The sequence below is a fragment of the Tenrec ecaudatus genome, chromosome 10 (assembly GCF_050624435.1).
Source record: "Tenrec ecaudatus isolate mTenEca1 chromosome 10, mTenEca1.hap1, whole genome shotgun sequence".
Taxonomy (NCBI): domain Eukaryota; kingdom Metazoa; phylum Chordata; class Mammalia; order Afrosoricida; family Tenrecidae; genus Tenrec; species Tenrec ecaudatus.
The window spans coordinates 135,588,666-135,614,790 of NC_134539.1; the positions used below are offsets into that span (position 1 = coordinate 135,588,666).

A 26,125-nucleotide genomic window follows, 5' to 3' on the forward strand; every position below is an offset into this window, starting at 1 on the left:
GGAAGATCTCTGGGGGGAAGAGACACCCACCCAAGGGTGTTAGGTTCCCTTAGCTGGTGGGGCTCCTGTTGTTTTTGCAGTGCACCCCAGAAAGTGGGGCTGTGTCTACTGGCAGACCTCCTGCAGGGCCGAGCAACTGACAGGAGATGAGGGAGAAGGACCACAGGGCTGGACCACAGAGCAGGCTCCAGGCTGGCACAAGGCCTGCCCTCCTCCCTCTGCACCAAATCGCCAGACTTCTTGGCTGGGATGGAGGATGCTGTGTGGGGTCGTGGCTGCTAGGCTTTCTTGGGGGGGGGAGGGGGGGGAAGCTGTCCAGAAAGATAATCGAGAGCCCTGGTCCCTAAGTGGGGGGGGACCCTTAAGCAATCTTGGGGGGTGCTTCCTAGCAACAGTCTTGGAGAAAAAGGAGGGAGGGGAGGAAGAAAAGAGTGGGGAGGGGCTGGGCATGGCTGCTCTGATGGGAGCCTGGAGAACAGACTGTTCCCGCTGCCTCCTTGGAAACCAAAATCTAAGAGGCAGGGGGCTGCCAGGCAACTCCCTTGGAGGGTTCCATCCGTCCTCAATGTGACCCGCCCTCTCCCTCTCCCCACAGACTCAGGGCTTGCTATGCAGCAGAGGGGGGGATGGGAGGGGACAGTTGCCAACAGCACAGGTGGGGGACTCATCATCAAGGAAGGAAGAACCAACCAGGGAGCTGGGAATGCGCTGAATCCAAGAGGAGCTAGAGGCCTCAGGAGAAGAGAGAAGACAAGGGTGGGTAGGGTGAGTGAATGGCATGGGGAGAGGATGGATCAACTCAGGAGGAGGGGCTGAAAGGCTAGGTCTGGGCAAGATGTCTGCTGGGGAACTAGTGTGACCTTCACGGTTGCCCTTGCCAAGGTCTGTCACCAGCCTGTGTTGGGAACTCAGGACAGGGAGGGAGGGAAGAAGATGGACAGGAGGTACTCTTGTCTTTGAGTTGAACATGCCCCCTCTACCCCAAGACGGGGAGGGGGGGAAGGAGGTTAGTCAAGGCACTTGCTTACTAATCCACATCCCCCCATGCCCCCCGACCCCTGCGTATCTTTAGGGACCTGGTGGGGAAAATCAGGATGGAGTGGAGATCAAACCACTGCACCTTCATGGATCCCATCTCCTTTGCCCCAAATCCAGATCACTCCTGGGACCTCTCCATCGCAGGCCATCACTGCTGGCTGGAGTCTCTCCCAAGTCCTCAGGCAGCCCCGGTCGGTCATAAAGGGTGATTTCCACACAGGGTGGGGCTCACACTCCGAATGCATGCTGCTCTGCACTGCTGTTCCCCAGGGTTCCATCCAAACCTGATCACCCAGGTGGCAGCGACTGGCAGCTCGCCACCCTCAGCGTGCCTCCACTGCACACTGCATCCCCACTGCATGCTGACTCGGCGCCTCCGGCCCCACGCTGCAGCTGTTGCGTGTGCACCGTGAGCCCAGACTGAACCCACAGGTTCACCGGGAATGCTGACTCTGCACATACACCCCTGCACAGCCCTGACCCCCTCCATCCAGCGCGGCACCACAGGGGTGCCATCCCAGCTGACCCTCTTGTGGTCTTCCGCCATAGGGCCCTCTCCTGGCTCCCATGAACTGCTAAGTCCAGTTTACAGTGGCTTCAGCAGAGCGCAGGTCGCAGGTGACTGGAGTGAAGAAGCTTTGAGGCAGCCCAACTCCTTGGGCAACAGAACCTACCAACACCAACTGGTCAGAATCCCACACTCAGTAAGTGATTCTACCCAGTACGGATTCTCACGCACACAGGCACCGAAGCGCCTGTGCGCGCACCACACACATGCACACACACCTCCACAAAAGCAGACTATGGAGACAGGGCCCCGCCCTGGGAGCCTGGGAAGGTTGTGGCCCCCGCTGGTAAAACTGGCCTAATGACAGCGGGGAACCGGCGGAGCCAGGGGGGTGCTGGGTAATTAAAGTTCTGCCTGCCTCTGGGAGATCCTGAGATGAAAGGGGCTTTGGCGTCACTGGAGTGGTTTTATGTCAGTGAGGTGAATGCAGGTGTGTGTGTGTGTGTGTGTGTGTGTGTGTGTGTGTGTGTGTACTGCACGTGCATGGGGCTGGGGTTGGCACCATGGAGACGTCTCCTTTAGCAGAAGGGGGTCCGTTTTTATACAGCCGGCCCGCCACCCCCTCAGAACCGCCATGTGGATATACTGGGGGGCAAACCTGGAGGAAAATACCACCCCTGTTACGCTGGAAGAGGACGGGGTCTGCCAAGGGATGCCCTCCTAAATGAGAGGGAGGCAGGTTTTTGGGGAGAGCTGAGGAGAGTGAGCCAGAAAGAGCGCATATTGGAGAAAGCTGACATTTCACCGAGAGGCGGCTGATTGGTAACGTTAGACCCTAGGGGGTGGGGCGGGGAGGCGATGAAGAAGGTGTTGACCACCCCTGAAAATATGGGCACCTACGCAGCCCTCTCATTTGAGGTTGAGGAAGCTGAACGCTGAAAACGGAGGTGACTTGTTCAAGGTCACACTGAGGCGGTACTGGCAGAGAAGTGACCCGAACTCCGAAACACTCTAAACGTTGGGTGTTTAGGCCTTTCCCCCAATTTACAAGGTGCAGGCGGCTCGTTGGGATTCCCTCCCCGCCCCCTGCAAATGGTGCAAACCCGAAAACCCCCAGCTCCCCAAGCAAAGGCTGTTTTTTAAATGACATCTTTTCCAAAATATGTCCACTCGGACCACTCCTGCAGGAGCCGCCCGGCGCGGGGAGGTCGCGTCGGAGCGGGCGGGAGCCGCGGCGGCCCGGCGGGCGCTGGCCGGGGTCCCGGGCGCGGCGGGGGGCGGGGGGCGCGGGGCGGGAGCCGGCGGCGGCGCGGCCTGCAGGGAGCAGCCGCGAGCCGGCCGGGCGCGCGGAGCCCGAGCCGGAGCCCGAGCCGGAGCCGGAGCCGGAGCCCGAGCCCGAGCCCGAGCCCGAGCCCCAGCCGGAGCGAGGCGGGCGGGGGAGGGCGGAGCCAGAGCGGCCGCCGCCTCTGCTGGAGGAGCCGCGGGGCCGCCACACTCGCCCCCCGCCCCCCCGGCGCTCACTCGCACTCACACCCGGGCGCAGGAGGCGGGCGGCCGGGCCCCACCGGCCCCCAATGGACGCCCCCGGCTCGGGGCGCTGAGACCCCTGCGTCGCTGCCCAGCTCGGTCCTGCGCGCCACGCCGAGGTAAGGGGGAGGGAACGAGGGGGCATTAATATGCAAATGCGCCGCGATTGATTATGCAAAGCCGCGGGGCTCTAAGGCCAGCTTCCCCGCAGCCTGGGGGCGTCTAGGGGTCGGTCCGCCAGCCTCCGCCCTCCCCAGCGTTCCGGTGACCCTGCCACAGCCCCGGCGCTGCAGCTTACGCCCAGGGGAAGGGAGGTGTCGCTAGGAGGTCGGTGGGCCCCGGGGTTCGCCAGTGGAGATGGCGTCTGGGCGTCCCCCTCGAGGGCCCGCCCGGCCTCTGTCCGGCTAGCCTGCTGCGCATTCCCGGGCTGGGACCCGCGGCCCGCCGGGCTCCCCCGCCCGCCGCGCCGCGGTTTGTTTACGGTGCGCTGGAGGCCTGGCCTCCAGCCCCCACCCCTAGCCTTGGAGCCCCAGTGGCCCTTGCAAAGCCGCCTCCGGGCTGCGGAGGGCGGTGGGAGGGGTGGGCTTGGACGGCCCCGGGGAGAGGGAAGTTCCCCCCTCCCACTCCACCCGCCTCTCCAATTCAGCATGGTTCCCTGGTTGCAACACTGCTGTTTGCAAAAACGCGGGTTTTGTTTTTTTTTTGGGGGGTGGGGTGGGGGCGTCCATGTGTTCGAGGGTCTCTGGGAGGCTAGGAGAGTTGCAGGTGCGATGGTTGGGAAAGAGAGGGAGGAGGGGGCCTGTGTTGTGTGTGGCCCCCTCGTTTTTTGCCTCCTTGCAACGTGTCTCCGGTGCCCCTTCACTGCTTGGCCCATGTGCAAGAGGTGTGGAAGAGAGGCTGGGGGGAGGGGGGCGAGTGGCAGGGGGGCCATCGAGAGAGCCACCTGCTGCAGGGGTGGGTGAGGGCACAGAGACCAGTGTTGGCTGCAGGGGGAGGGAATGAAGGGGGCTGTTGTCCTAGATGGGAGGGAGAATGATGTGACATGCAGAACCAGACATAATGCTCACACGAAGGCCACATGCACACCCAGGGACACCCATGCAGACTCAAGGGCAGGAGCTGCTGGACACACCCACATGGGGACAAGGGAAGAGGCAGCCTACCGCCACACTGTGGAGCTCGGAGGGGCAGGACACACCCACGGGGAGACCAAGAGCAGGGAGAGCTACCTACATACAGGTCAGACACAGGAGATGCTGCCACACACACACACACTGTCACGCATGCATGCACATAGAGCAATTGCACACAGCCAAACCATGACAAAAACCTCTGCCACTCACAGACACACATGTGCTCAAGTGCACAAGCCCAGTCACACATCACCTCCCTGCAGTGACAGTCCCTGTCACTCCGTCCAACAGAAACACTGTTACACATCAACATTGTATACACAACTTGGAAACAAGTGTGTCTCTGGCTTCTTGCTGTGTGGCCCAGAGGCTCTATGTACAAGAGACCCCTGGCTCCCAAGAAAATCAAGCCTGTGTGTGCAAAAAGCTTTCACAGCATAATGACACAAGGCAGGTATTCGGGGTCACACACCCTGGGACATGGCTCCTGGAAACCAGAGGGAATCTCAGCTTGTGAACCGCTCTGGATCCCACCCGGAGCCTAGCATGCACAAGAAGTCCTGTCAATAAATGCTCATGGATTAACTGTGGGAACTGCGGACACAGGTGCCCTCCTGGCCACATAGTCCCGCAGACATTCCCTCACGAGGCCAGGTTCACGCTGACAGTTGTGTCCATATGATCCCAGAGGCACAAACTGCAGCCCAAGCAACCACACACACAAGATCACAGGCTCCCCTGTCCCGCCCCCCTTTAGCATCCTCCTGTGTCTTCTTCGAGTCTTAAGGGATTGGACTCTTTCTCCTTTCTTATTTGAGGGACTGAGAAACAAGAGCAAAAAGAGTGGGGCCAGGGGGCGATTCCAGAGGACCGAGAGTCCTGGGCTTGAAGCAGAGCCCAGTGACTTCCAGCAGCCGGGCTTGTCCTGGCTGCTGGGGGAGGGGGGGGGTCTTGGGGAGAGCTGCCTCCTAGGGAGTGGCCCTCATCCCCACCCTCAAAGCAAACTGGGGGAGCAGAAGCAAGCTGCCTCTGCTTTGGATGCTGTGCCTAGGCCTTTCCTGAACACATACACACCACACCACCCCATCCCATCCCCCAGCTGGGTTTCTGCCTCCCACCAAGAATCGGGCCCCTTTTCCCACCTCGACCCAAACTTGGAAGCTTTCCTTAGGAGGCCGTATGCGGGTGAGTGTCTGGGTGAATGATGTGTATTTTTGACTTGGAATTTCTCTCCAACTCTCTCTCTCTCTTTCTCCCACTCCTTGCTCGGTCTCGCCATGTCTGGTGCTCCCTCTGCCAGAGTCTGGACCTCGCTCTCACCCTGTCTCTCGATCCTTGTCTCTGCCGCTCCGAGGCCTCCCCTCTCAAAGCTGGGAACTGGCCATCCTGGTCTTCCTATTTCTGCTGCCCTGAGTACTCTTGACTCCGCCCCTGCGCCCCGCCTGCCCTGCCTCTGGGGTCACTGAGAGGTTGGGGTGGGGGGCGGAGGGGGCTGGCTCAGCTGGCGGCTCAGGACATCCTGCGCTTCCTTCATGCTGCAGCTGTGGCTGGCCAGTTTGGGGGGCTGGGAATTGGGAGAGGAGGGATGTAAGCTACTGCCCATGCTGACCCCTCAGGCTGGGGGGCTCGGCTGGGAGGCATCAGCTCGGTGGACGTGCTGAGGGTGGAGGGGGGGGGTGCGGCGTGTGGGCTGCAGCAGCTAGCACTCACATTCACACTAGCAGGACCCCAGCGAGAAAAATGACTACTATGGGCAGTGGTGGGAGTTGGCATGGCCCTACTGAACTGGGTCCGTGGCAAGATTCACAATGGCCTTTCTCCACATCCCTGGCAGCTGAGACCCACCTCAGAGATGCCCAACAGCTGTGCCCTCTTTGTCCAGCTTCAGGGCCTGCTTCATAGGCTACAGCTGCCCAGACCATGTGCAGGACCGAGTGAGGTCCACTCACCCATGAGGGCAGCCACCAGCCCAGAGTGAGCAGCAAAGGCATCTCTTCCAGAGAGGGAATTGAAGTGGGGCCAATGGGGCAGGAGGTCCAGAGCTTAGGGGGCACCAAGCTTGCCTGGCCATGCTCCCCACTAGGATCCACTTGGATTGGGAGGCACTGGTGGTGATAACAACATAGGGAAGCCATGTGCTGGAAGGAGAAACTGAGACATAGCCATAAGGTAGCGCTCAGCTGGAGGGAAGAATAAGGCCTTGTTCCTTTAGCAGGTACTACTATGGGATCTGGGATTGGGGGTGGGGGCGCTAGACTGGCTGGGTTTGAATCCTGGCTCTGCCATTTGCTGACCTTGGGCAAGAGACAATCTCCCTTTTGCCTTATCTGAAAATTGAAGACTATACTGATAGGTACTTTATTTGGCTAGTTTTGAGGGTTAAAGGATTTGTTAGCATATTGCAAAATGTTGGCAGAAGTGCCAGGTGTATACCTAACAATCAGTGAGGAGGCAAGTGGGCCTGGGGTCTGTGGATCTCCTGGAGAAGCTAGGTGGGATCCGAGAGTTCCTAGACATCAGAGGGATGAGGCAAGGGGTGATGGTGGGTTCTCAGTCCCCAACCTTCCTCCCTGGCCCCACCAGCTTTTACAATGACAGTCTCTCTGTGCCACCCCCTCTTCTGCCCTCACCTTTCAGCATCTTCTTAAAGGGAGCTGTGGCCACCTCAGCTAGGGATGGACACAAGTCACAGGTGTGGGGCACTTGCAGGAATGTTTAGGTATCCCTGCATCTCTGCTGGGAGAAGGCAAGACCATGAAGGTGGAGGAGAGAGAAAGCAGTTCAGAGTGGAACTGGTTCAGTGGGGGAACTGGTCCCTCTCCCTCCACTCACCGCTCTCTCTGCTGGAGCCGGAGGACAGCACTGGCTTGAGGAGGCAGCTCTGTTTTTCTCTCCTGGGCATCCCAGCTAACTGCATTCTCAACCATGACCCCAACTGGGCGGGCGAACAGGCTGCAGATTCCCCCCTCCCCAGGGAGAGGGCATTTCAAGAGAAACCCCTGAAGGACCAGCCTGAGGGCAGGGGCAGGGGCGGGGGTGCTGCTCCTGGGGCTGCAGAGTCTGTCCTGGGTTGCTTCTTTCCTCCTAGAATTCTGACCATGAAGATCTAATGTAGACCACCCCCCCTCACCTCAGATTCTTTTATCACCTCTTTCCCTTCAAGGTGAAGCAAGGGCAACAGGGGACTGGGATTTCTAGTAGTGGGGGATTAAGAAGCCCTGTTGAGTGGGGTTGGGGGTGGTTTCTAATCTCAACTCTAGTCCTGGCTGCATAGGTGCTTAGGGGAGCTTAGGCGCTGCTTGAGCAGGGAGGCCAGCATGGCCGTGGGGAGAAGAGGCCTCCTAGAGTTGGAGACGAGACGGGGTTTGGCCACGTACCAGTGGTGTGACTTAGGGTTTCTGATTTCCATCCTTTGCGATCTGGTGATGGATGGCTCCCTTCCTACAAAAACCAAGAAAGCCAGACTAGTTCCCATCGTGTGAACCCTGACTTAGGACCTCCTGGGGGGGGGGTCTCAAGATAGGCCTGTGCTCTTCAGCCTTGGCCATGGTTTATTTTCTGAGTGGATCACCTGGTCTTTTGTCCAAAGCTCTCTGTGAACTCAAACCTGTGACCTTTGGGTTAACAGCTGGGCTGGGTATTCCTCGGTATCCATTCACCCCGGCTGCCTCCCACACGCCCTCACTGAGTGAGGGTTAAATAGGATGAAGTGGCACTGTGAGCAGTGCTCTAGGGTGCTGCTCCCTTCTCCCAGGGCCCCCCGCAGGCTCCTGGGTGGGACGCACACAATGCCTGGAAGCAGAGCCGCATGCTGGGGTCATTTGGTCTCCAGGCTGGCATGCATGTGTGGCTCTCACATCCAGGCTGCCTGCGGAGACTTCATAAAGCAAAGGCTGGGGTGCAGAGGGGAGCTCCGCTGAAGGAGGGCTGAGAAGCCCAGCTCGCGGGGTAGACCTGAGGAGTGGGATGGAACTGCCTGGGGCCCAGAAAATGTTCCCGAGGCTGGGCGCCGCGCTGGGGGCGGAGCACTCGGACTGGGGACCTGGAGCTGGGGTTGAAGGTTAGTGCCAATGGCACAGCCACACCCCCCAGCTGTGGCCAAGGGCTGCCTTCTTAGATCAAGCCCCCAGGCCCCTCCTCTTTTTCTTTGCCTTCCTCCCCTCCTTGTCCCCCCCCCCCCCCCCCCCCCGCCCCTTGCTCTCCTCCTCTCTCTGGAGAGTAAGGCTCTTGGCTCCCTGAGCCTCGCTGCCTGTTTCGTTTTCTCTTTTACCCCCGCACCCCTGCATGCGGGCGGGGGAGGCGCTCGGGGACCCTGGGCTTTGGGGGTTGTCGGCATTTTTGTACACATCAGTGAGTGGGTGTGTTGTGCACGCATCCATGTGTGAGTGTTTTTGTGCATGTGTGGGCTGTGGGGGGGCTCTCACGGGCTGCTGGGGCTGGTACCAGGAGCCGAACGGCTCTGCGCATGCGGAGTGTGAGAGAGCGAGCGAGCGAGGGAGGGAGGGAGGAGGGGGGAGAAACTGCACGTGTCCCTGTGTGTGCTGGAGCCTCAGCTGCATTCATTCCACTTGCTCTCTCTCTCTCTCTCTCTCTCTCTCTCTCTCTCTCACACACACACACACACACACACACACACTCACACTCACTCACACACCCACCCACCCTCCCTTCCCCATCTTTCCCTCTCCTGTCTCTTCCTCTCTATTTCTCTCTCCCCCACCTCCCCTTCCCCCTCCCTCTCTTCCTCTCTCCCTCCCTCTTTCCTCTCACTGCCTCTGCCAGTTCTGCTAGGGCGGGGGCTCTGTCTCCCTGGGGTGCCTGGGAGAGCGTCCTAGCCTTCCTGGTCCCCCTCCACTGTTCTATCCACCCCACTGGGTCAGTCTCTCAGGGCAGGCAGGCCCTTCCTCTCTGTGACCTCCAAAGAGGGGAGTGAGGAAGGAAGACCCCAAGCTCTGGAGCTGCAGTGCCATCTGCAGCAGGCGTCTTGGCCCCTGGACACCCAGCCTCCAACATTCAGCTCCCAGCTCCAATTACCCGGCTGGCTGCTGGAGGGCGGGCAGAGGGGGTGTCTGTGCTTTGCCCAGCTTGGGGTGCTCCTAAGTTTGGCTCCTGGAGACCTCCTGGGATCTCCCTCTGCGGTTCTTGAGGAACTGGGGCAGGATGCAGGATGCCTTTGGGCTGATGAGAAAGGGAAGCACATAGGTCCTTCCACCCGTGGTATGTGTGTGTAACCTCTAGCCCTCGGAGCCCCCCTAGATGCCAACCCAAAGCTGGCCTGGGGTGGAGGAGGCAGGAGAGGAGGCAGCAGGTGGGTGGGGCCTGGGGGGGTTGGGATCATGGTCTTTGAAGTGAGTACTGGGCGTCTAGCCCAAGTCAAAGCTGCTGTTTGTCTTTCTCTGACCTGCAGGGGGGAGTTTCCTGTTACGGTCTTCTTTGTGGGGGGAGAATGGGGATCCTTTGTTTAAGTAGTCAATCCCCCCTTTAGGTCGCCACCCCCTACTGGGCTCCCCATTCTCTAACACCCAGGCCCTGAAGTGGGTAGGACTACGGAGTCCCAGGCCACTACCCTGAACCCACAGCTTTAGAACCCCACCAATGAGGAGCACTGCTGCTTCCCCTCCCTCCCCCCACCCCCCAAGCCTGCCAAGCCGGTGGTGCCCAGCCTCTGCCATCTCCCACCTGCCAAATAGGACCTTCTTCCCGCCTTCACTCGCCTGGCACTCGGATCACAGGAACAGGCAGAGTTGGGTGGGGCAGCCTGGCTGGCTCAGTCCTTACCTGGATGAGAACATGGGGGAGGGGAGGCATCTGGGGGGTAAAGAAGCCCCCGAGTTCTATAGGACCATCTGCCCCTGGACCCTTATCTGGGGCCAGGGTGTTGCTGCTAGACCCTCCAGACACCACGCCCCCCCCGGGGCTATTGGCATTTGGGCTGCCCATGGGAGCCCACGTTGGCACCGGTGCCTGCACACAGATGCATCTGTTTGCCTGAGCTTGCCCCGTGTGTGTGTGTGTGTGTGTGTGTGTGTTCGTATGCGTGGTGGCCTCCCAGGCCCCTTACCATCTCAGTGTTTGGCGCCCCTGGCATGAATCCGGGCATCCATGCCAGGGGAGTGGGAGTAGGAGCCCCCCAACCCTAGCAGCATTCGGAGGGGCAGGGGAGAGGGAGGGGAGAGGCAGGGGAGAGGGAGGTGTGAGCCTCCCCACCGCACTATTAATAGCCCACATGCCAGGCCACCAAGAACCAGCTGTCACCGTGGAAACCACTCCTAGTCCTCCCTCCCCCCAGGCTCCCTCCGTGGGGTGGGACTTAGGCGGGGCATGAAGCACCCCCCACCCATCCTTCTTTGTTACCTTTCTCTCTTTGTCTCCTCCTTCCTTCATCAGCCCTCCTCTCTTCCAGGCCCACCTCTGCCTCACCTCTGCCCCATCCCCCATATCACTGCTGCCTTTCCCTTCACCATCCTGCTGGACCCCTCCAACTCCACATCCCTGCCCCCGCCCCGTTTCTTTCCTTTCTCCTTGCCCTTCCCCCATTGCCCTTCTCTCCTCTGCCTCCCCCTCTCCAGCCCTCTGTATGCCTCTATCCCGCTCTCTGGCTGGTCAGGAGGAGGGCTGGATTCTCTTCAGAGCTTTAAGGACAAAGTTCAGGGGCCCCAGATAGGTGGGGCTGAGGCCAGGAGCAGCAGAATTGTGCAGAAGTTGGGGAGGCAAGGTGAGGGGAGGGGCAGGAATCAGGAGTCCTTAGGGGATGTCCCCTGGGTCCTCAGAACCAAGCGTCAGTCAGTGGGAACCTGGCCTGGTGCCCACAGACCCCGCATGGGCCTCTTGTCCCCGTCTCCCCAGTCCCCCCATGGCAGAAGCACTTAAGCTTAATGAAATGCTTCCCCTCCTCAGGCACCTTGCCCACACTGCCACCCGGAAGCTCTTATCTGACAGAGAGGGAGTGGGTGGCCTGGGCACCCAACAGGTGGGTCTTGCTGCCCAGCCTACACTCTGGTCCCTGGGGTGTGCCCCAAAACAGCTTGGGAATTAAGCAGGACCCCTGGCTTGGGGGGGGCGGGGTGCTGCTCCTCAAGTGGTCTCCCTGCCCCACCCTCTTCCTGACTGACCTTCTCTCTGCCCAAAGCTACCAACAGGCTCATGTGGCCTGTAGCTCCCTACGTGCTGGGCCCTCTGTCTACCCTGTGTCATCTCAGAGGCCCAGGTATGTCCTTAAAGAGATGACAAGGAGCTCCCCAGGGGTTCCACCTTCTTGCTAGGTGCCAGGCAAGGATGCCCTTTACAGTGAGGGCAGCACCTGGCTCCTCTGTCCACTGCCAGGGCCCAGCTGTAGCCTGAGCTGCACCAGACTGGCATCAGGGCCCAGTTCAGCTCCGCACAGAGATGAGGCCGAAGGAGAGTTTGTCCCACCCCCGTGGGCACGTGCATGCGTGCAGCACTGCCCAAACGCATTTGGAGATCAGGCTGGACTGGGGCCGGAGGGGGGGGGGGGACTGTGCGCAGAGGAATAATAACCAGGGAGCTTAGGTTGAGGTCTGCCCTGTAGCAACTGGTGGTGGCAGGGCTGTGTGTGCGTGTGTGGGGGGCGGGACTCCAGAACTATGTATGGCCTGGGGGCAGGAGCTGCCTAGGCCATGTGGGGTTCCCTGCCTGGCTTACAGCTGTGGGTGCCCATTCCCACACACCATGGCCCTCGGTGCCTGCCCGCCCCTGGGCTTACTCCCTAACGCTGCCCCTCTCTACTTGCCCACTCCTGTGCCTCCCTCCTCCCCTCCCCGGGGGCGCCCGGGCCTCCAGCTGGCCAGTGGATTTTTCCAGCTTCTGTAAACAAGTGATGGCAGCATGCCAGGCGGGCAGGAGACAGGCGGGGGCAACACCGCAGCCAGGGTGTGCCAAGCACTGAGGCATGGCCTGGGGGGAGACAGGGAGACACCCCGAGCCAGAGAGACTGAGAAGTTCAGAGGCAGGCAGCCTGAGCTGGTGGCCAATGAGACTGGGTAGGCTCAGATGGAAGTAGGAACAGGCGCCGGAGAGAGAATAGCCCTTCTTTTTGTCCAGGCTGGGCAGGCCTCCATGACTGCCAAGCCCCCTGCTCCGCACTGTGCTGGCTGAGAGCTGCCGGTCCCAGTGCCCAGCCCCTGGGCATCCCCACCCACCCCTCCTTTTCCTCCACCTCCACCCCTCAGGGCTGGCAACGCCATTATAAATTTATAACAGGAATTTCTCCACAAGCCAAGAAAAACTTGACCTACTTTCTTGACGGCTCCCTGGGTTGAAGCTCCCGCCCGCCCCCCTCCCTCAGTCTACTGTCCAGCCCCCAGTGCCCAGTTCTGGCCTGGGGGTGGTGGTGAGAAGCCAAAAGGGCCCCCTTCTGTACTGCTCCCCTATACCAGGACTTCCCCTATACACAGGGCCTGCCCCAATGGTTTTCCCGGGCCAGTCACATGACTAATCTCCTTTCTTCTCCCACCCTGGCTCCTTATCAGGTCCTGGGAATTGGGTTTGGGGTCAGGGGCCCATGTGTGTGCAGACGGAGAGCCCCTGGTCTGCAGCCTGGGTCCCGAGGAGCTGTGCAGTCAGAAGAGAGGCCCCGGTTAGCACTACCCACCTGGCTAGCATCACCTGCAGGCTGCCAGGGCCCTGAGCCACCTGCTCATAGCTCCACCAACTTCAGTTAATGATCCAGCTTTCTGAGATTCCGTTTCCTCTGACGCCCACCTCAGAGGGCCCATATTCTCTACCCAGGCAACGTTACCTTTCCCCATCTCTTCGCCATCCCAACAGGACTGGGAAGATCTGGTTTTCAGACCCCGAAATTCTGGAGGCCTTGGCGGAAAAGTCAGAACTTAACCACCCGCGGCAGGGAGTGGTCAGCCCCCAGATGCCATCAGTCTCTCTCCTTAACACTACAGTGGGCTGTCCTCCTGCTCACCCACCCCTCACTGGCACTCCACATCCCGAGGCTGAAATGGCTCCTTCCTGGCCCCCTACTGTTCCTATAACACAGATCGGTTTTAGGGAAACTTGGCTAGAGAACTGGTAATAATAGCTAGCGTACATTGACACTTAGGAAGGGCCTGGCGCTTGGTTGCATGTGAAGACTGAGCTGTGTTACATGGTACACAAATTACCTCATTCTTTCTCTCCATCCCTCCCCATGTCTGGAGTTCAGGATATAGGTCTAAGATCCTGCCTGCTAGGTTGCTGATCTAAGAGCTAATTTGGGTCCTGCTCAAGGTGTGCACGCCAGGCTGTCTGGATCTGCCCACCTTTGCCCTTCAGCAGCTTGTTCCAGACCCCAACAGTCAAATTGCTGCCACCGAAAGGGTCCTTGACCCCATGTCCTTCTGACCCTGCCCTCTCTTCTCTCCGCAGGGACTCCGGGACAGGACAAGACAACAACCTATCGCCCTCCCCAGCCCCAGCCTAGGACATCCCACCCTCCCCATAGATCCAACTTGACCCCCAACCCTCCCACCTGCCCCTCCCTGGCCCCTCCCACTGCCCGCCCCCCTTGGGGCGCAGGGCATGGTGTGAAGGCCAAGTGCTTAGGTGGGCACCATGGGTGCTGTGCCCTAGGGCTTGGGTGGTGGGAGGTGGGTGGCCTGTGGGTGTGCCGGGGGGGCCCGTGTGCCCACCCCAGAGTCTTGGCGTGCTGGAGTACGTCCTGGATGGAATTGAAGTGAATGGAACAGAAGCCAAGCAAGCTGGAGTGTGGGTCGGACCCAGAGGAGAACAGGTAAGGGCCCCAGGAGGCGGGCATGGTCAGCTGGCGGGACTTAGGGCTTTCCTGAGGATGCTGAGCTCGGGCCTGTGAAGCACCTGTGGGGGCGGCCTTGCAGCAATGAGGTCATGTTCACCCATGGCAGCAAAGTAGGGAGCATCTATTCAGGCCTGGGGACAGGGCTCGACCCCAGTGTCCCCTCCACCACTGCTCCCTCACCTGAGCATCTGCAACCCACCTTCTTTCTGCCCCCGCCAGCACACCTACCCTCTAACCACAAGTGTGCTGCTCATAAGCCCTGGTGCCTGTGGCTGGCATCGCAGGGCTCACCCCCCAGGAGCCATTGGTCACAGCTCACCAGCATATTTGGAACCAATTGGGAGCCCCACAAACTCTTCCTTGTTCATGGGCAAGGGCAGGCACTGCAGCAAAGCTCCTCCCAGGAAGAGAGCACATGCCAGCAATGGAGGTGGTGCCCACACATGGGGGAGGCGTCGGCCCTGCACACCTAAGTCAGGAGGGGTCACTTCTGTACCCCATTGTCCTCCAGGCGCTCGGAGGGTCTCGGCCTCTCCCATAGACACCAAGTGGCACAACTGTCCCAGTTGGCACAGTGCCCCCAGAGAGAGCTGGGTACAGCCTGTGCCTATGGCCAGAGAAAGGGGTGGGGGAGGGGTGCTCCAGGGAGCAGTGTGGCTGTTGCCTAGGAGACCATCTCTGAGCCAGAAGGGCTGGAGGCTCGGCCCGGGCAAAGCCCTGGGGCCCAAGACTGTGTCCCTAGGGGGGTAAAGGAAGTGGGTGGGACTTGAAATTAGCAGGGACCCAAAGGGTACCCTCTCCCCCAAACCCCACCCTCCCGGGGCCAGACTGAACAGGAAGATCTAGCCGTGGCTCTGACTCGCGTCTTGCACCTCCCCAGCCAGGCTTCTGTAGGTCGGAGCCTGGGAGAAAGGCGGGGAATGCCCGTTCCCGGTCCCTCCAGGGCTGCCGCTCCTCCTCCCCGCGCACCCCTCCCCCACGTCTCGGCACCACCTTGTGGCTGTCGCTGGGACTGCACCCAGATGTAATCTGCCGCCCGCTCAACGGACACCGAGGAGGGGCTGCAGTTCCCCTGCACACCCCCCAGCCACGCGGAGTCTGGCCCCCAGCCCCCAGCCTTGTGGGAAGCAGCCTGCGAACCCCAGGGGGTGGGGAACACATGCTCTCTGTGGCTGTGACCCTGGCCAAGGTCACTGTGTCAGTGTGTTGGGAGCTGCCTGCGGGGGGGCTCCAGGAGGTGGGGCCCTACACGATCCCACACGCCGGGGTGGGTGTGGGAGGTTATACAATGCTGCTTCACCCATGTACAAGGGTTATGTAACCGCGTGTGCAGGGTGAGGGAACACGTGTGTGCCCTCTGTGGAGGAAGGCCTTTGAGCGCAGTGGGACCGCCCTTCGCTGCTCTTAAATGGTGACCATGGTCAGGAGGCCTCTGGGAGGCTGTCCTGGCCTCCAGTTCTTGAGTCTCAGTGCTCGGAGCTGGCACCAAGTGGCTTCAGTCACTGGGCGGATTTAGCACCGGTGCACGGCCTGGACACCAGGCCGTCTGTTCACCCTGGGGGCCTGGGGGAGGGTGGTTGATTGTGTAACACAGGAATAGATCCTAGAGGACATAGGACTTATTTGAGAATGCCCTGTGTTGATCCTGGCGCCTATTTACCACACGTGGATTTGTCCTGGTAGAAGGATACATGGTGACTTGCACTCATTAATGTGCATGTGTGTGTGTGTGCATATATATGCTATAAGCATGTCCAGAGAATATTTACAGTGTGTGTGTGTGTGTGTGTGTGTGTGTGTGGCACTGAAGATTGACATTTATGGATATCCTGAAGATTATAGATAGCACGGTGCTTAGGGGCCTATGTGTGTGAGAGTGTGTGCACACACACACATGCGCACCCACACACACTCATGCTGGGGCCCTAGAACATGCGTGTGGCCCAGCCTAGACCCTTATCTCTCCCCTGCAGCTTCCAGATAGCAGGACCCTACTCAGCGTTGTCAGCTGACCTGGGGGTGGGAGGTGGAGTGAGGACGCTGGCAGAGGGAGTTGGGTCTTAGGACTGTAGGAGCTTCTCCATAGCAAAAGGGTTTCCCCCCCACATAAATAAGTTCATAAAGGCTTTCCCACGGACTGTTCCATGATTCCACTCACTTTGTCCCCATCCAGTGCCAGGTCCCCCGATGGAAAGCGAAAAAGGAAGAATGGCCAATGTCCCCTGAAAACCAGCATGTCAGGTGAGCCTGCTCAGCGGCCCTGCCAGCCAGGCTGGGCCCCTTTGGGGGTCACACCCCCCACAGGGGGGCGCCTTGCAGAGGGCTGGGGAGACTTGTTCCAGGGGCAGGTAGACTGAAGAGGGGCATGAACCTGCCTTCCAGGGTGGGGTTAGGTCAAGATGAGCCTCTTCCCTTCTCCCATAGCCCCTTCCTTGCTGAGGCCCCCAGCAGACTCAGAGACCAGACTGAAGAACCATAGGGCTGCATTCTTTTGAGAGGGGTCCCCGCTACTTGCTTCCTCCTGCCCTGCCTGCTCCGGGAGAAGCCAGCCAGCAAGAGAGGGGAGCCCAGGTTGGACAGGCAGATGCACCAGGAAGCTCCGTCTTCCTCTAAAACTGAAAACCAGCACATTGCCACTGAAGGCCAGCAGTGGCATCAGGGCCCCAGTCAGAGAGGGACTAGATCGGATGACGGACAGCTGAGGTGGCTCCAGGATTCTAATTGCAGACCAAGATCCCCCTCCAGGGAGGCTGGGCAAGGGCAGGGCCAGAATGGAAAGGTTGGGCGATGGGAAGGTCTAGGATCCTTCCTGCTGGTGCCCCAAGCAATGCCCGCCCGCCTCTCCCTCCCTTCCTCCCTCCCCCCCAGGGTATATCCCTAGTTACCTGGACAAAGACGAGCAGTGTGTCGTGTGCGGGGACAAGGCAACCGGTTATCACTACCGCTGTATCACTTGTGAAGGCTGCAAGGTATGGGTCAGCGGGCTCCCCCACTCCCACCCGCCACCTCAGGTCCTCAACACCTGGCCCAACAGACCAGCCCAGTAAAGGCGGAACCACTGCCCACGCTACACCATCATGCCTCTCCTCCCGCTCCTGCATCCATCCTACCCTGTGTGTTCTCCTGCACAATCCCTGCTGTGCCGCTCACAGGGGAAGTGCTTGGCCTCTCTGAGCCTCGGCTTAGTCGGCGTCAATGGTCATCACCATCCTCCCTGCCTCACCGAGGCGTTCAGAATGGAACAGGATCATTCACATGCATAGCCCGGCCGGTGATGGCCCTTCCAGCCAGCGTGCCTGAGCTGGTATCCAATCCGAGGGTGCAGCATCTCCCCAGGCTCCATCCCAACCTACACCAGACCCTCTAGGGGTGTGGCCTAGAAATGGGCTCCCCGGGTCCTTCTGATGTACCCCGAAGAGTGAGCTGAGGAGTGTGGGGAAGTCCAAAGGAGATGAGGTTGGCGGGTTCTTCCTGCACAAAGGAGCCAGGGTCAGAGATTTGGGGAGAATCAGATTTTGTGGGACTTTCCCAGGACCCACCTCTTCCTAAAAATGTGAGCCTTTGCAGGAACCAGTGGGCTAGTGGCAGCTACACCAAGACCACCCCCTGGCAGTGTTCCTGGAAGCAAGGGGCGGTACACAGGGAGTAGGAGGCTCCTACCACTCAGGGACATCTGACTGCCCAGGAGCGTCTTGGAGCCTCTGATGAGGGCCCTGCACACTGCTCTGTCTTGTAGCTGAGGCCCAAGTCTGCCTCTGCTGCCAGTCGGGTCCAGCCAGGCGATTTTTGGCAAGTTGCTTCGTTTCTCGAAGCTTCTGTTTCTGAGCCTGTAATGAGAAGGGGCAGTAACAGTTCCCTCCTCGTTGTTGGATGGCAAGTGTTGGTGCCGAGCAAGCAGGCAATGAAGTATGAGCTCTTGGCCTTCCTCCGCCCCACCTGATTCCCGAGCTTCCCTCTTCAAGCAAGCACTAAACCTCTTACACGCTTGTAGAAGAGAGATGTTTCTTTTAAAGTGGCTAGGGTTCAGGGCCAATGTCTTTCCCTAACTTCTTTTGGTCTCCCTACTTCATGGGTGCCCTCTGCAGGGGCACTGGCCACAGACGGGGTGGGAGGAATGGGCGCAGAGGCACGGTTGTCTTTAGGGCCATTTAGGCCAGCAGGAAAGTCAGGGCGCCGCCGTTGGGTTTCCTGAGTTCCCGTGCCTTCAGACCTTGAGGCACCTTGCAGGCCGCCCAGGTCTGGATCTCCCCACTGCAGTCACCCTTCACTCTTACCAGTGCCACTGCCATCAGCCACATGCTTAGGGGTGAGGGCTGAGGACACCCCTTCCTGAGATGCTTCGACCTGCCAGAGCCCAGGGATCCTGGTCTTGCCAGCTCCAGAAGATGCCATTTTGCCCCCAGCCCTCCCCAGCCCTCCTCCCCCCACCAGGAACCTGCATGGCTGATTCGGGAAAGGGCCGCCAGGATCCTAACCTGCGTTCTCCGCCCCCCACCCCCACCCCCAGGGCTTCTTTCGCCGCACAATCCAGAAGAACCTCCACCCCACCTACTCCTGCAAATATGACAGCTGCTGTGTCATTGACAAGATCACCCGCAACCAGTGCCAGCTGTGCCGCTTCCGGAAGTGCATCGCTGTGGGCATGGCCATGGACTGTAAGGGACCTGGGGAGAGGCGGGGGCCGGTGGCTGGGGGCGTGGTGGGCTCAGGGATGGCAGTCAGCACCCCCCACCCCACCTAATGCAGGCCAGGCTGATGGTGGAGTGTCCAGAGATCCCCACCCTGGGGGACCAGGAAAGAGAGCTCCTCTGGGAGCCGTGGGCATGGGCCCGAGTACCCACCTGCACCCAGGGCACCTTAGAGAGTGCGGTGTTGGATGGCAAGAACTCTTGAGCACAGTCTTCCTGACTCTTGGGAAGGGTGCCCCACTGCAGGACTTGGGGGCAGGGCTGGCTAGTAACCCCCTAGCTGTCATCCATCTGTTTCATCTTCCGAGCGCTGTCTGGCTCCTCCACTTGCCCTACCCTATTCGATCCCGTGTGTGACAGTAAGGGGTTCTTTCTTCTGAACCCGCCCGATTCAGAAGTCAAGCTGTGGCCCAGTGATCGATGATGACCCAGCTTGTACCACCCAATGGCTAGGTGCCTTGGGGAAGGCACTGACCCTCACTGGCCTCCCCACCCATGGAGTCACTCTGGAGAGGATGGTGCAGAGCGGGACCACGGGGTCCTGGGTGGGGAGTGCCACGCAGAGGGCATCCTGTCTCCGTTGACAGTGGTTCTAGATGACTCAAAGCGGGTGGCCAAGCGCAAGCTGATCGAGCAGAACCGGGAGAGGCGGCGGAAGGAGGAGATGATCCGCTCGCTGCAGCAGCGGCCAGAGCCCACTCCTGAGGAGTGGGACTTGATCCATGTTGCCACGGAGGCCCATCGCAGCACCAACGCGCAGGGCAGCCACTGGAAGCAGAGGCGGAAATTCCTGGTGAGGAGCGAAGGAGTGTGGAGGGAGGGCCAGTTGGTGTAGACCTGCAGAGGGTGGGCAGGAGGAGGGGCCCGGTCTCTGGGAGCCAGTGCATACCCACAGAACAGGGCCCCTGTAATACAGACACAAGCCGGTCTCCACGGTATGGAGAATATCCACTTGGTCTTAAATGAAGAAGCCTTCCTGCAAGAGGCAAGATCCAGGAGCCCTGGTGGCCTGGTGGTCACACGCTGGGCTGCTAGCCATGAGGCCACCAGCAGTCACCTCCCATAGAGAGTTACAGTCTCAGACACCCCCCAGGGCAGGTCGCCCATGAACCCACGGCAGTGGGTTGGGCTTTTCAGTTTGGTGTATGAGTTGCTGCTCTCTGGGTCCCGCCTCCCCCTTCTGATTGGGAGTTCTGTGAAGACAGAGCCTTCCCATCCTCTGGTGAGCAGGGACAGCCTTCCCCTGTCCCTGCCCACAGACGCTGGACAGAGGAGGTGCGGACAAGGCCATGCAGAGGGCTGCTGAGTCCCCCACCGGGTGCCAGATGCTGTGTGAACACAACATACTGCCACCGAGTGGATTCCAACCCCTGGCAACCCTGCAGGACAGAGTAGGACTGCCCCCCATGGGCTTCTGAGGCTGTCCCTCCTTATGGGAACAGCCAGTCTCTGCTTTCTCCCGCCGAGCAGCTGGTGGATCCCAAATGCTGAGCCTGCGCTTAGCAGCTCAGACGAATCTACGACGGACTCCTGACGCTGGGTCAGACCCTGGCCAGAGCAGGCGCCAAGGGTGTGGTCAGCTTGGGAGAAGTTGGTTTAGACTTGCGGAGGGAGGGCAGGAGGAGGGATCCGGTCTCTGGGAGGCAGTGCACACCCACAGAGCAGGAGCTCTGATACCAAAGGGCGTAAGAGTCAAGAATCTGGTCGCTTGGGTTCTCAGCCTGGTTGTGCCGCTGACCGGGTAAGGGACCTGGGGCTTCCTTCGTTCCATGTCCTCATCTGTGACTCCATGAGCATCCTCTCTTCTTTCTAGGGGAGAATTGGGTAAGATCCGACATGTAAAACATAGTTCACCTGCGGCGAGCCACATGCTACCTATGCAGTAGAGATGGCCACTGTAATCACGGTTTATTATAATCCTTGCTCCTGCCACTGTTATCCTCGTTGTTATTATTAGCTGCCCTGGAGCTGCCGTGGTCTTGTCCTTGCCCCGAAGGCTGGCGGAAGAGGAAAATCCTTCGGGGCTGAGATTCCACAGTGCCCACAGCCGGCAGCCTTTCTTCCCCTGTCTGCCTTGGAGCTCCCCCTGGTGGGCAGGGAGGCTCAGTGAGAGGCTGGACATGGGGGCTGCAGCCCCAGCTGACCCCCCTCTCTCACCCTCTAGCCGGATGATATTGGCCAGTCCCCCATCGTCTCAATGCCGGACGGAGACAAGGTGGACCTGGAGGCCTTCAGCGAGTTTACCAAGATCATCACCCCGGCCATCACCCGTGTGGTCGACTTCGCCAAAAAACTACCCATGTTCTCAGAGGTGAGTGGCAGAGGGGAGAAGACACGCGGAGCGAGAGCGTGGGGCTGCGTCCTTGGCCAGCCCGGCCCAGCAGATGCTCACCCAAGGCTCTCGGGGCAGGAAGAACTCCCTGGAGGTTCACCCACCCCAACACAGGCACGCCCTGGGCCAGCTGATCCCTACACCAACCTCACTGCCATGGAGTCAGTGACCCCTTAGGACAGAGTAGAACTGCCCCGGCGGGTTTCAAAGACTGTCACTCAACCGGCTCGCAGCCCAATGGGTAACCACTACATCACCCGGGGCTCCTGAGCACACCGCTAGAAACAAGAACCAAACTCAAACTCACAGCCACTCTAGAGGACGGACAGGGTAGAACTGCCCTGTGGGTTCCTGAGGCCGTAATTCTTGATGGGAGCAGAAAGCCTCCTCTTTCTCCCTGGGAGTCACGAGTAGTTTCAAACTGCTGACCTTTGGGTTAGCGGCCAGCATGTGACCACAATGCCACCGGGCTCCGGGGCTCCCTATCGACAGCTCCTCGTTTTCAAGAGCACTAACTTGGGAACAGGTTCCCAAGATGGCACAAATGGTTAAGCGCTTGGCTTCCAGCCTAAAGGTGGGTGGTTCAAATCCATCAGGAGACGCCTTGGAAGACAGGCCGGGCGAGCCGCTTCCAAAAGGCCACACGCACCCTTGCAGCCCCTTGGACAAGTGGGGTATCCAGGATTCGGAATGGACTCAACAGCCCGTAGCAGCAGCTCTGGAGACAGGCTGCCCTCCTAACTGTGTGACTGTGGCCATGTTCCCTAACACCCCAGACTGCGCCCCACGTGCACCCTGGGGGTGCACCCTGGGGGCGATGTTGGGCTCTGGAGAGTCAGAACCGGCTCGAGGGCACCTGACCCCTAGGAACTCCTCTGAGATCACAGTGGATCTGCACCCATGCAGGTTACATGTTCGGGGTGTGTGTTACTGGCTGAAGCCAGTGGTGGCCTGGCTGGCCCCACAGGGAGACCTGGGACCTAGGCGGGGTCACTGAGCACTCCTGTGACCCTGCCGCTCTGCAGCTGCCTTGCGAAGACCAGATCATCCTCCTGAAGGGGTGCTGCATGGAGATCATGTCCCTGCGGGCGGCTGTCCGCTACGACCCAGAGAGCGACACCCTGACGCTGAGCGGGGAGATGGCCGTCAAACGCGAGCAGCTCAAGAATGGCGGCCTGGGCGTGGTCTCGGACGCCATCTTTGAACTTGGCAAGTCCCTCTCTGCCTTTAACCTGGATGACACAGAAGTGGCTCTGCTTCAGGCTGTGCTGCTAATGTCAACAGGTACCTGCCTCGCCCACCCCCACCCCGCTACTGGGAGGACTCTGGGACCTGCAGCCTGGGTGCCCCTGGGCCTACCACCACCCCACCACCCCTGTGTAGTATATTTCCCTTCCTGCCCTTCCCTGCTCTGCTCCCTGGCATCTTTGCCCCTGTCTCCCCTCTGTCCCTCCCCAGGCCTCATTCTCCGCCTCCCATGTCTCAGCCCATGGTCGCCCGGGGGCCCTGGCCACTGGCCCTCCCTCATGCCCTTCCCCCGCACCCTCCCTGCAGACCGCTCGGGCCTGCTGTGTGTGGACAAGATCGAGAAGAGTCAGGAAGCCTACCTGCTGGCGTTCGAGCACTACGTCAACCACCGCAAACACAACATTCCGCACTTCTGGCCCAAGCTGCTGATGAAGGTGACTGACCTCCGCATGATCGGGGCCTGCCACGCCAGCCGCTTCCTCCACATGAAAGTCGAGTGCCCCACCGAACTCTTCCCCCCTCTCTTCCTGGAGGTCTTTGAGGATCAGGAAGTCTGAAGCCTCAGGCGGCCAGAGGGTGTGCGGAGCTGGTGGGGAGGAGCCTGGAGAGAAGGGGCCGAGCTGGGGGCTGAGGGAGACCCCCCCACACACCTCTTCTCTCCTTCCTCTCCTGTCCTCGGATAGATTCAGCTCCCCCATACACCCCCGCACTGCCCGGGTCCCTCCGCAGACCCTCTAGCCCTGGGACAGGGCAAACAATGAGCTTGCTATCAAAAGGACAGTGTGGGCACAGGGGCGGGCAGGGGGCCATGGCCCGCAGTTCCTAGGACCCCCATCCTCTTAGGAGTTAGGGGAAGGGAGGAAGCACTAGGAGGGGACAAGCCATCTTGACCTTAGGGGAAGGAGGAACGGGGGATGATTGGGGCAATATCCTCAACTCACCCCCTATACACATGCAAGAGAGAGCCCCCTGGTTTCTTGGCCTGGGGTCCCCCTCCAGGCTGTGGGCTTCTCTACCACCCTGGGTGCCTGGGTGCCAAGAAAGCCTTGTCATGGCTCCTCCCCTGGAGGTTAAATTTTATATAGTCATTCGAACTGCACTTTGGAAACCAGGCAAGGGGGAGAGAAGATAAATGAAGAAAAACTAGACAGAAAAGACAAAAAAAAAAAAGAGAGCGCTAGAGAGAGATGATATTAAGTTATTAACCAAGGCTGGCCAGAGGGGTGGACCACCCCCCCTTCTACCCCCATGCACTTTGAGAGCTGCCCCTCCCTCCCCCAGATCAGAGGGAACACCTCCCCTAAGATCCCCAAAGGCAGGGCTACTGATCAGAGCTGTGAGTTACCACAACAGGGTCCTGGTCGCCCCTTGCCCCACCCCTCCTCTGTGCCCCTTTGGCACCACCACCCCAGCACCCCTGTGCTCTCTGCCACTTGTGCCCGCTGAGTTCCATCTACCTCTCATGCTGGATGCCAGCTGGCCCCTCTCCAGCCTGCCCTGCCACCTGCACAGCTCCCCTTTCAAGTGCCCAGGTCTGGGGTCCCCTCCCCTGCCCCTGCCCACCTTGGCACCCACACAGGAAAAATGGTAGTTCCAGCGTCCCCACCCTCCTCACATCCTGCAGTATTAGCTATAATCCAGATGCCACTGCATCTGGGCGGGGGGTGGGGGGAGGTGGAGAGGGAGGTGTGCATGAGCGTCTCCCAGAGCCCCCCGCCCCTTTAGGACCCTGTTTGCCAGCCATCTCCTGAGCTCTCTCTAACACCTCTTCCCTGCTCCCACGCGATGCACTAATCAGATCCTGGGCGGGCAGGCAGGCAGGCAGGCAGGCACTGGACTGAGTCGGGGTACTTAGATAAATGGCACTTAGTGGGGCCCCTGAGGACTGGAGGTTGGTGCTCCTCATGTCTTTGAAGCTCTTTGGGCCAGCCGCCCCTCTCCCCCAGGGACCTCGCCCCCCCCTTCTTCTCTAATTCAGGGACTTTGGCTTGAGCCCCCTCCCACCTCCTGGTGTGGAGCTGCTCTGTTGGTCTGCACTTGGGTGAGGTGGGCTGCCCTCCTCCTCCCTTTGGCAACTGGCCAACTCCTCAGGGGAGAGAGGGAAGGGGCGGAGGGGGCCCTCCCGGGAGGGAGAAGAGCTGGAGCAGACCAGAGGGCCCTGGGCTCAGGGCTGCATGTCGGCAGGGATGGATGGGTGGACATAGATGCCCCCGGAAGCCATGGGGAATGGGGTGGGGGGTGGGGGGAGGGTGCCGGGGCTTCCTGCGCTTTGCACTATTGGGGCAAAAATGTCTTAAGCAGTGGGGAGCCTGCCACCCCATCCGACCTACCCTTGGCCTGCCACAGCACCCCACCCCCACTCTCCCACCTGCCCATATACACGCACACGCATGCAAGGGACAGCAAAACTGAGCTGCCCTTCGGGGCATCCCCCTCCCTCTGGTGGTTCAGGTGTCCCACAGGGGGAGGGCCTAGAGGAGCATCCAATGTCACCTGTGCATGTGAACTGCCCCCCCCCTGGGGGGGGTGGCTGGCTTGCTGCCTGTGCTGTCTGTCTCGCTCCTCCCTCCCCTGGGGTACTGTCCCTTTATTACTCTAGTCCCTGGGTGAGCCCTATCGTGTCTTCCTGCCATCCCTGGGGGCCCAGTGGAACCCCTGCCCTATCTGCTGTCTGTCTGTCTCCCTTGTCCCACTCCTTCCAGCCCATTCTTAGCCATGGATGTGGTGGGGAAAGGCCTGGAGGAAGCTTGGTCTCCAATAGGTGTTTGGGACCCCTCCCCCTGTCTTCCCACCCACCCCTCCCCCATCATATGAGCTGTGATTCCCCGTCCATCCCTGACCCTCCCCCTCACTCGGTGAGGTGGTGTGTGTGTGTGTGCGTGCATGTGTGTGTGTGTGTGTGTGTGAGAGAGAGAGACAGCGTTTGTGTGCATATGTGTGTGGTGCGGTTGGGGAGCCAGGGAGACTCCAGAGTACCACACACCTGCTCTAGAGAGGCAGCTGTCCCAGTCCCTGCTGTGGAAGTGGGGCGATAGGGCCCTCTCCTGGGGGCCATTGGTGCTAATGAGGGGGATGGCCTTGACCTGGGTACTTAGCAAGCCTCCCCCAGTATTGGCCCGGGGCACTAGGGCAGGCAAGGTGAGCAGCAGGTGCAGTATTGGTGGGATGAGGGGCTACTGGGAATAAGACACGAGGGGGCCAGGCTAGGACAAGAGGGGTGGCAGAGCCATGACCACTACCCCACCCCCATCCCCGCCTCTCCATCTCAGTGTTCTCCCTCCCATCACTCATGACACACATACCTCATCCTGCCTCCCTGCTCAGACTCAGGGAGGACGGGGAGGTTCAGCCCCCTACCCCCCTTCCCCTGGTGGCTGGTCTCCAGGGCTGGGGAGAGGGCTGGGTGTGAGTGAGACAGATGCCATCCATTAGGGGGACAAAACTTCCTGCCCTGGGAATTCCTGGGGGGGAGGTGGGGGACTTTGCCCAGAGGCACTACTGAATGTATGAGAAGCTGGGGTTGGGGAGGATCTTTGTGGCCAGAAGTAGGGAAGGAGGTAGGTCCCTTCCCTGGGGAGGGGTGGGAGCAGTAGGGGTGACTTGGGGGGGCCTCCTACTCCTGCCCCACGTTGACAATCAGTGTGTCTGTTATGTGCGATTTTTCACCCCCGTTGTGTTTTGGGTCAGGATTTTAAAGAAAGATATTTTTATGGTAATTGTTGCTCGTCTATTTTACTATATATTTATGTAATAAATATATGATGAAAATAACCCCCGTGAGCACCCCTTAGACTTGCGTGATGCTTCCCTGACCCTCCCATCTGCTGGAAGAGTAGCCCCCCACCCCCAAAAACTGATCAGATGGAGAGGGCTCCCCTCAGCCCT

The 26,125-nt window shown here is 60.0% G+C and overlaps 1 protein-coding gene across 1 annotated transcript; it reads left to right on the forward strand.

The window, feature by feature from the left end:
- The first annotated feature begins 2,943 nt into the window (after positions 1–2,943).
- Positions 2,944–25,802, forward strand: THRA (thyroid hormone receptor alpha). The gene is made up of 9 exons (XM_075561776.1): positions 2,944–3,192; positions 13,585–13,948; positions 16,146–16,213; positions 16,841–16,941; positions 18,480–18,627; positions 19,248–19,453; positions 20,825–20,971; positions 22,018–22,276; positions 22,547–25,802. Exons 2-9 carry the CDS (start codon positions 13,896–13,898, stop codon positions 22,795–22,797), a joined length of 1,233 nt encoding a protein of 410 aa, XP_075417891.1. The 5' UTR covers positions 2,944–3,192; positions 13,585–13,895; the 3' UTR covers positions 22,798–25,802.
- The last annotated feature ends 323 nt before the right edge of the window (positions 25,803–26,125 follow it).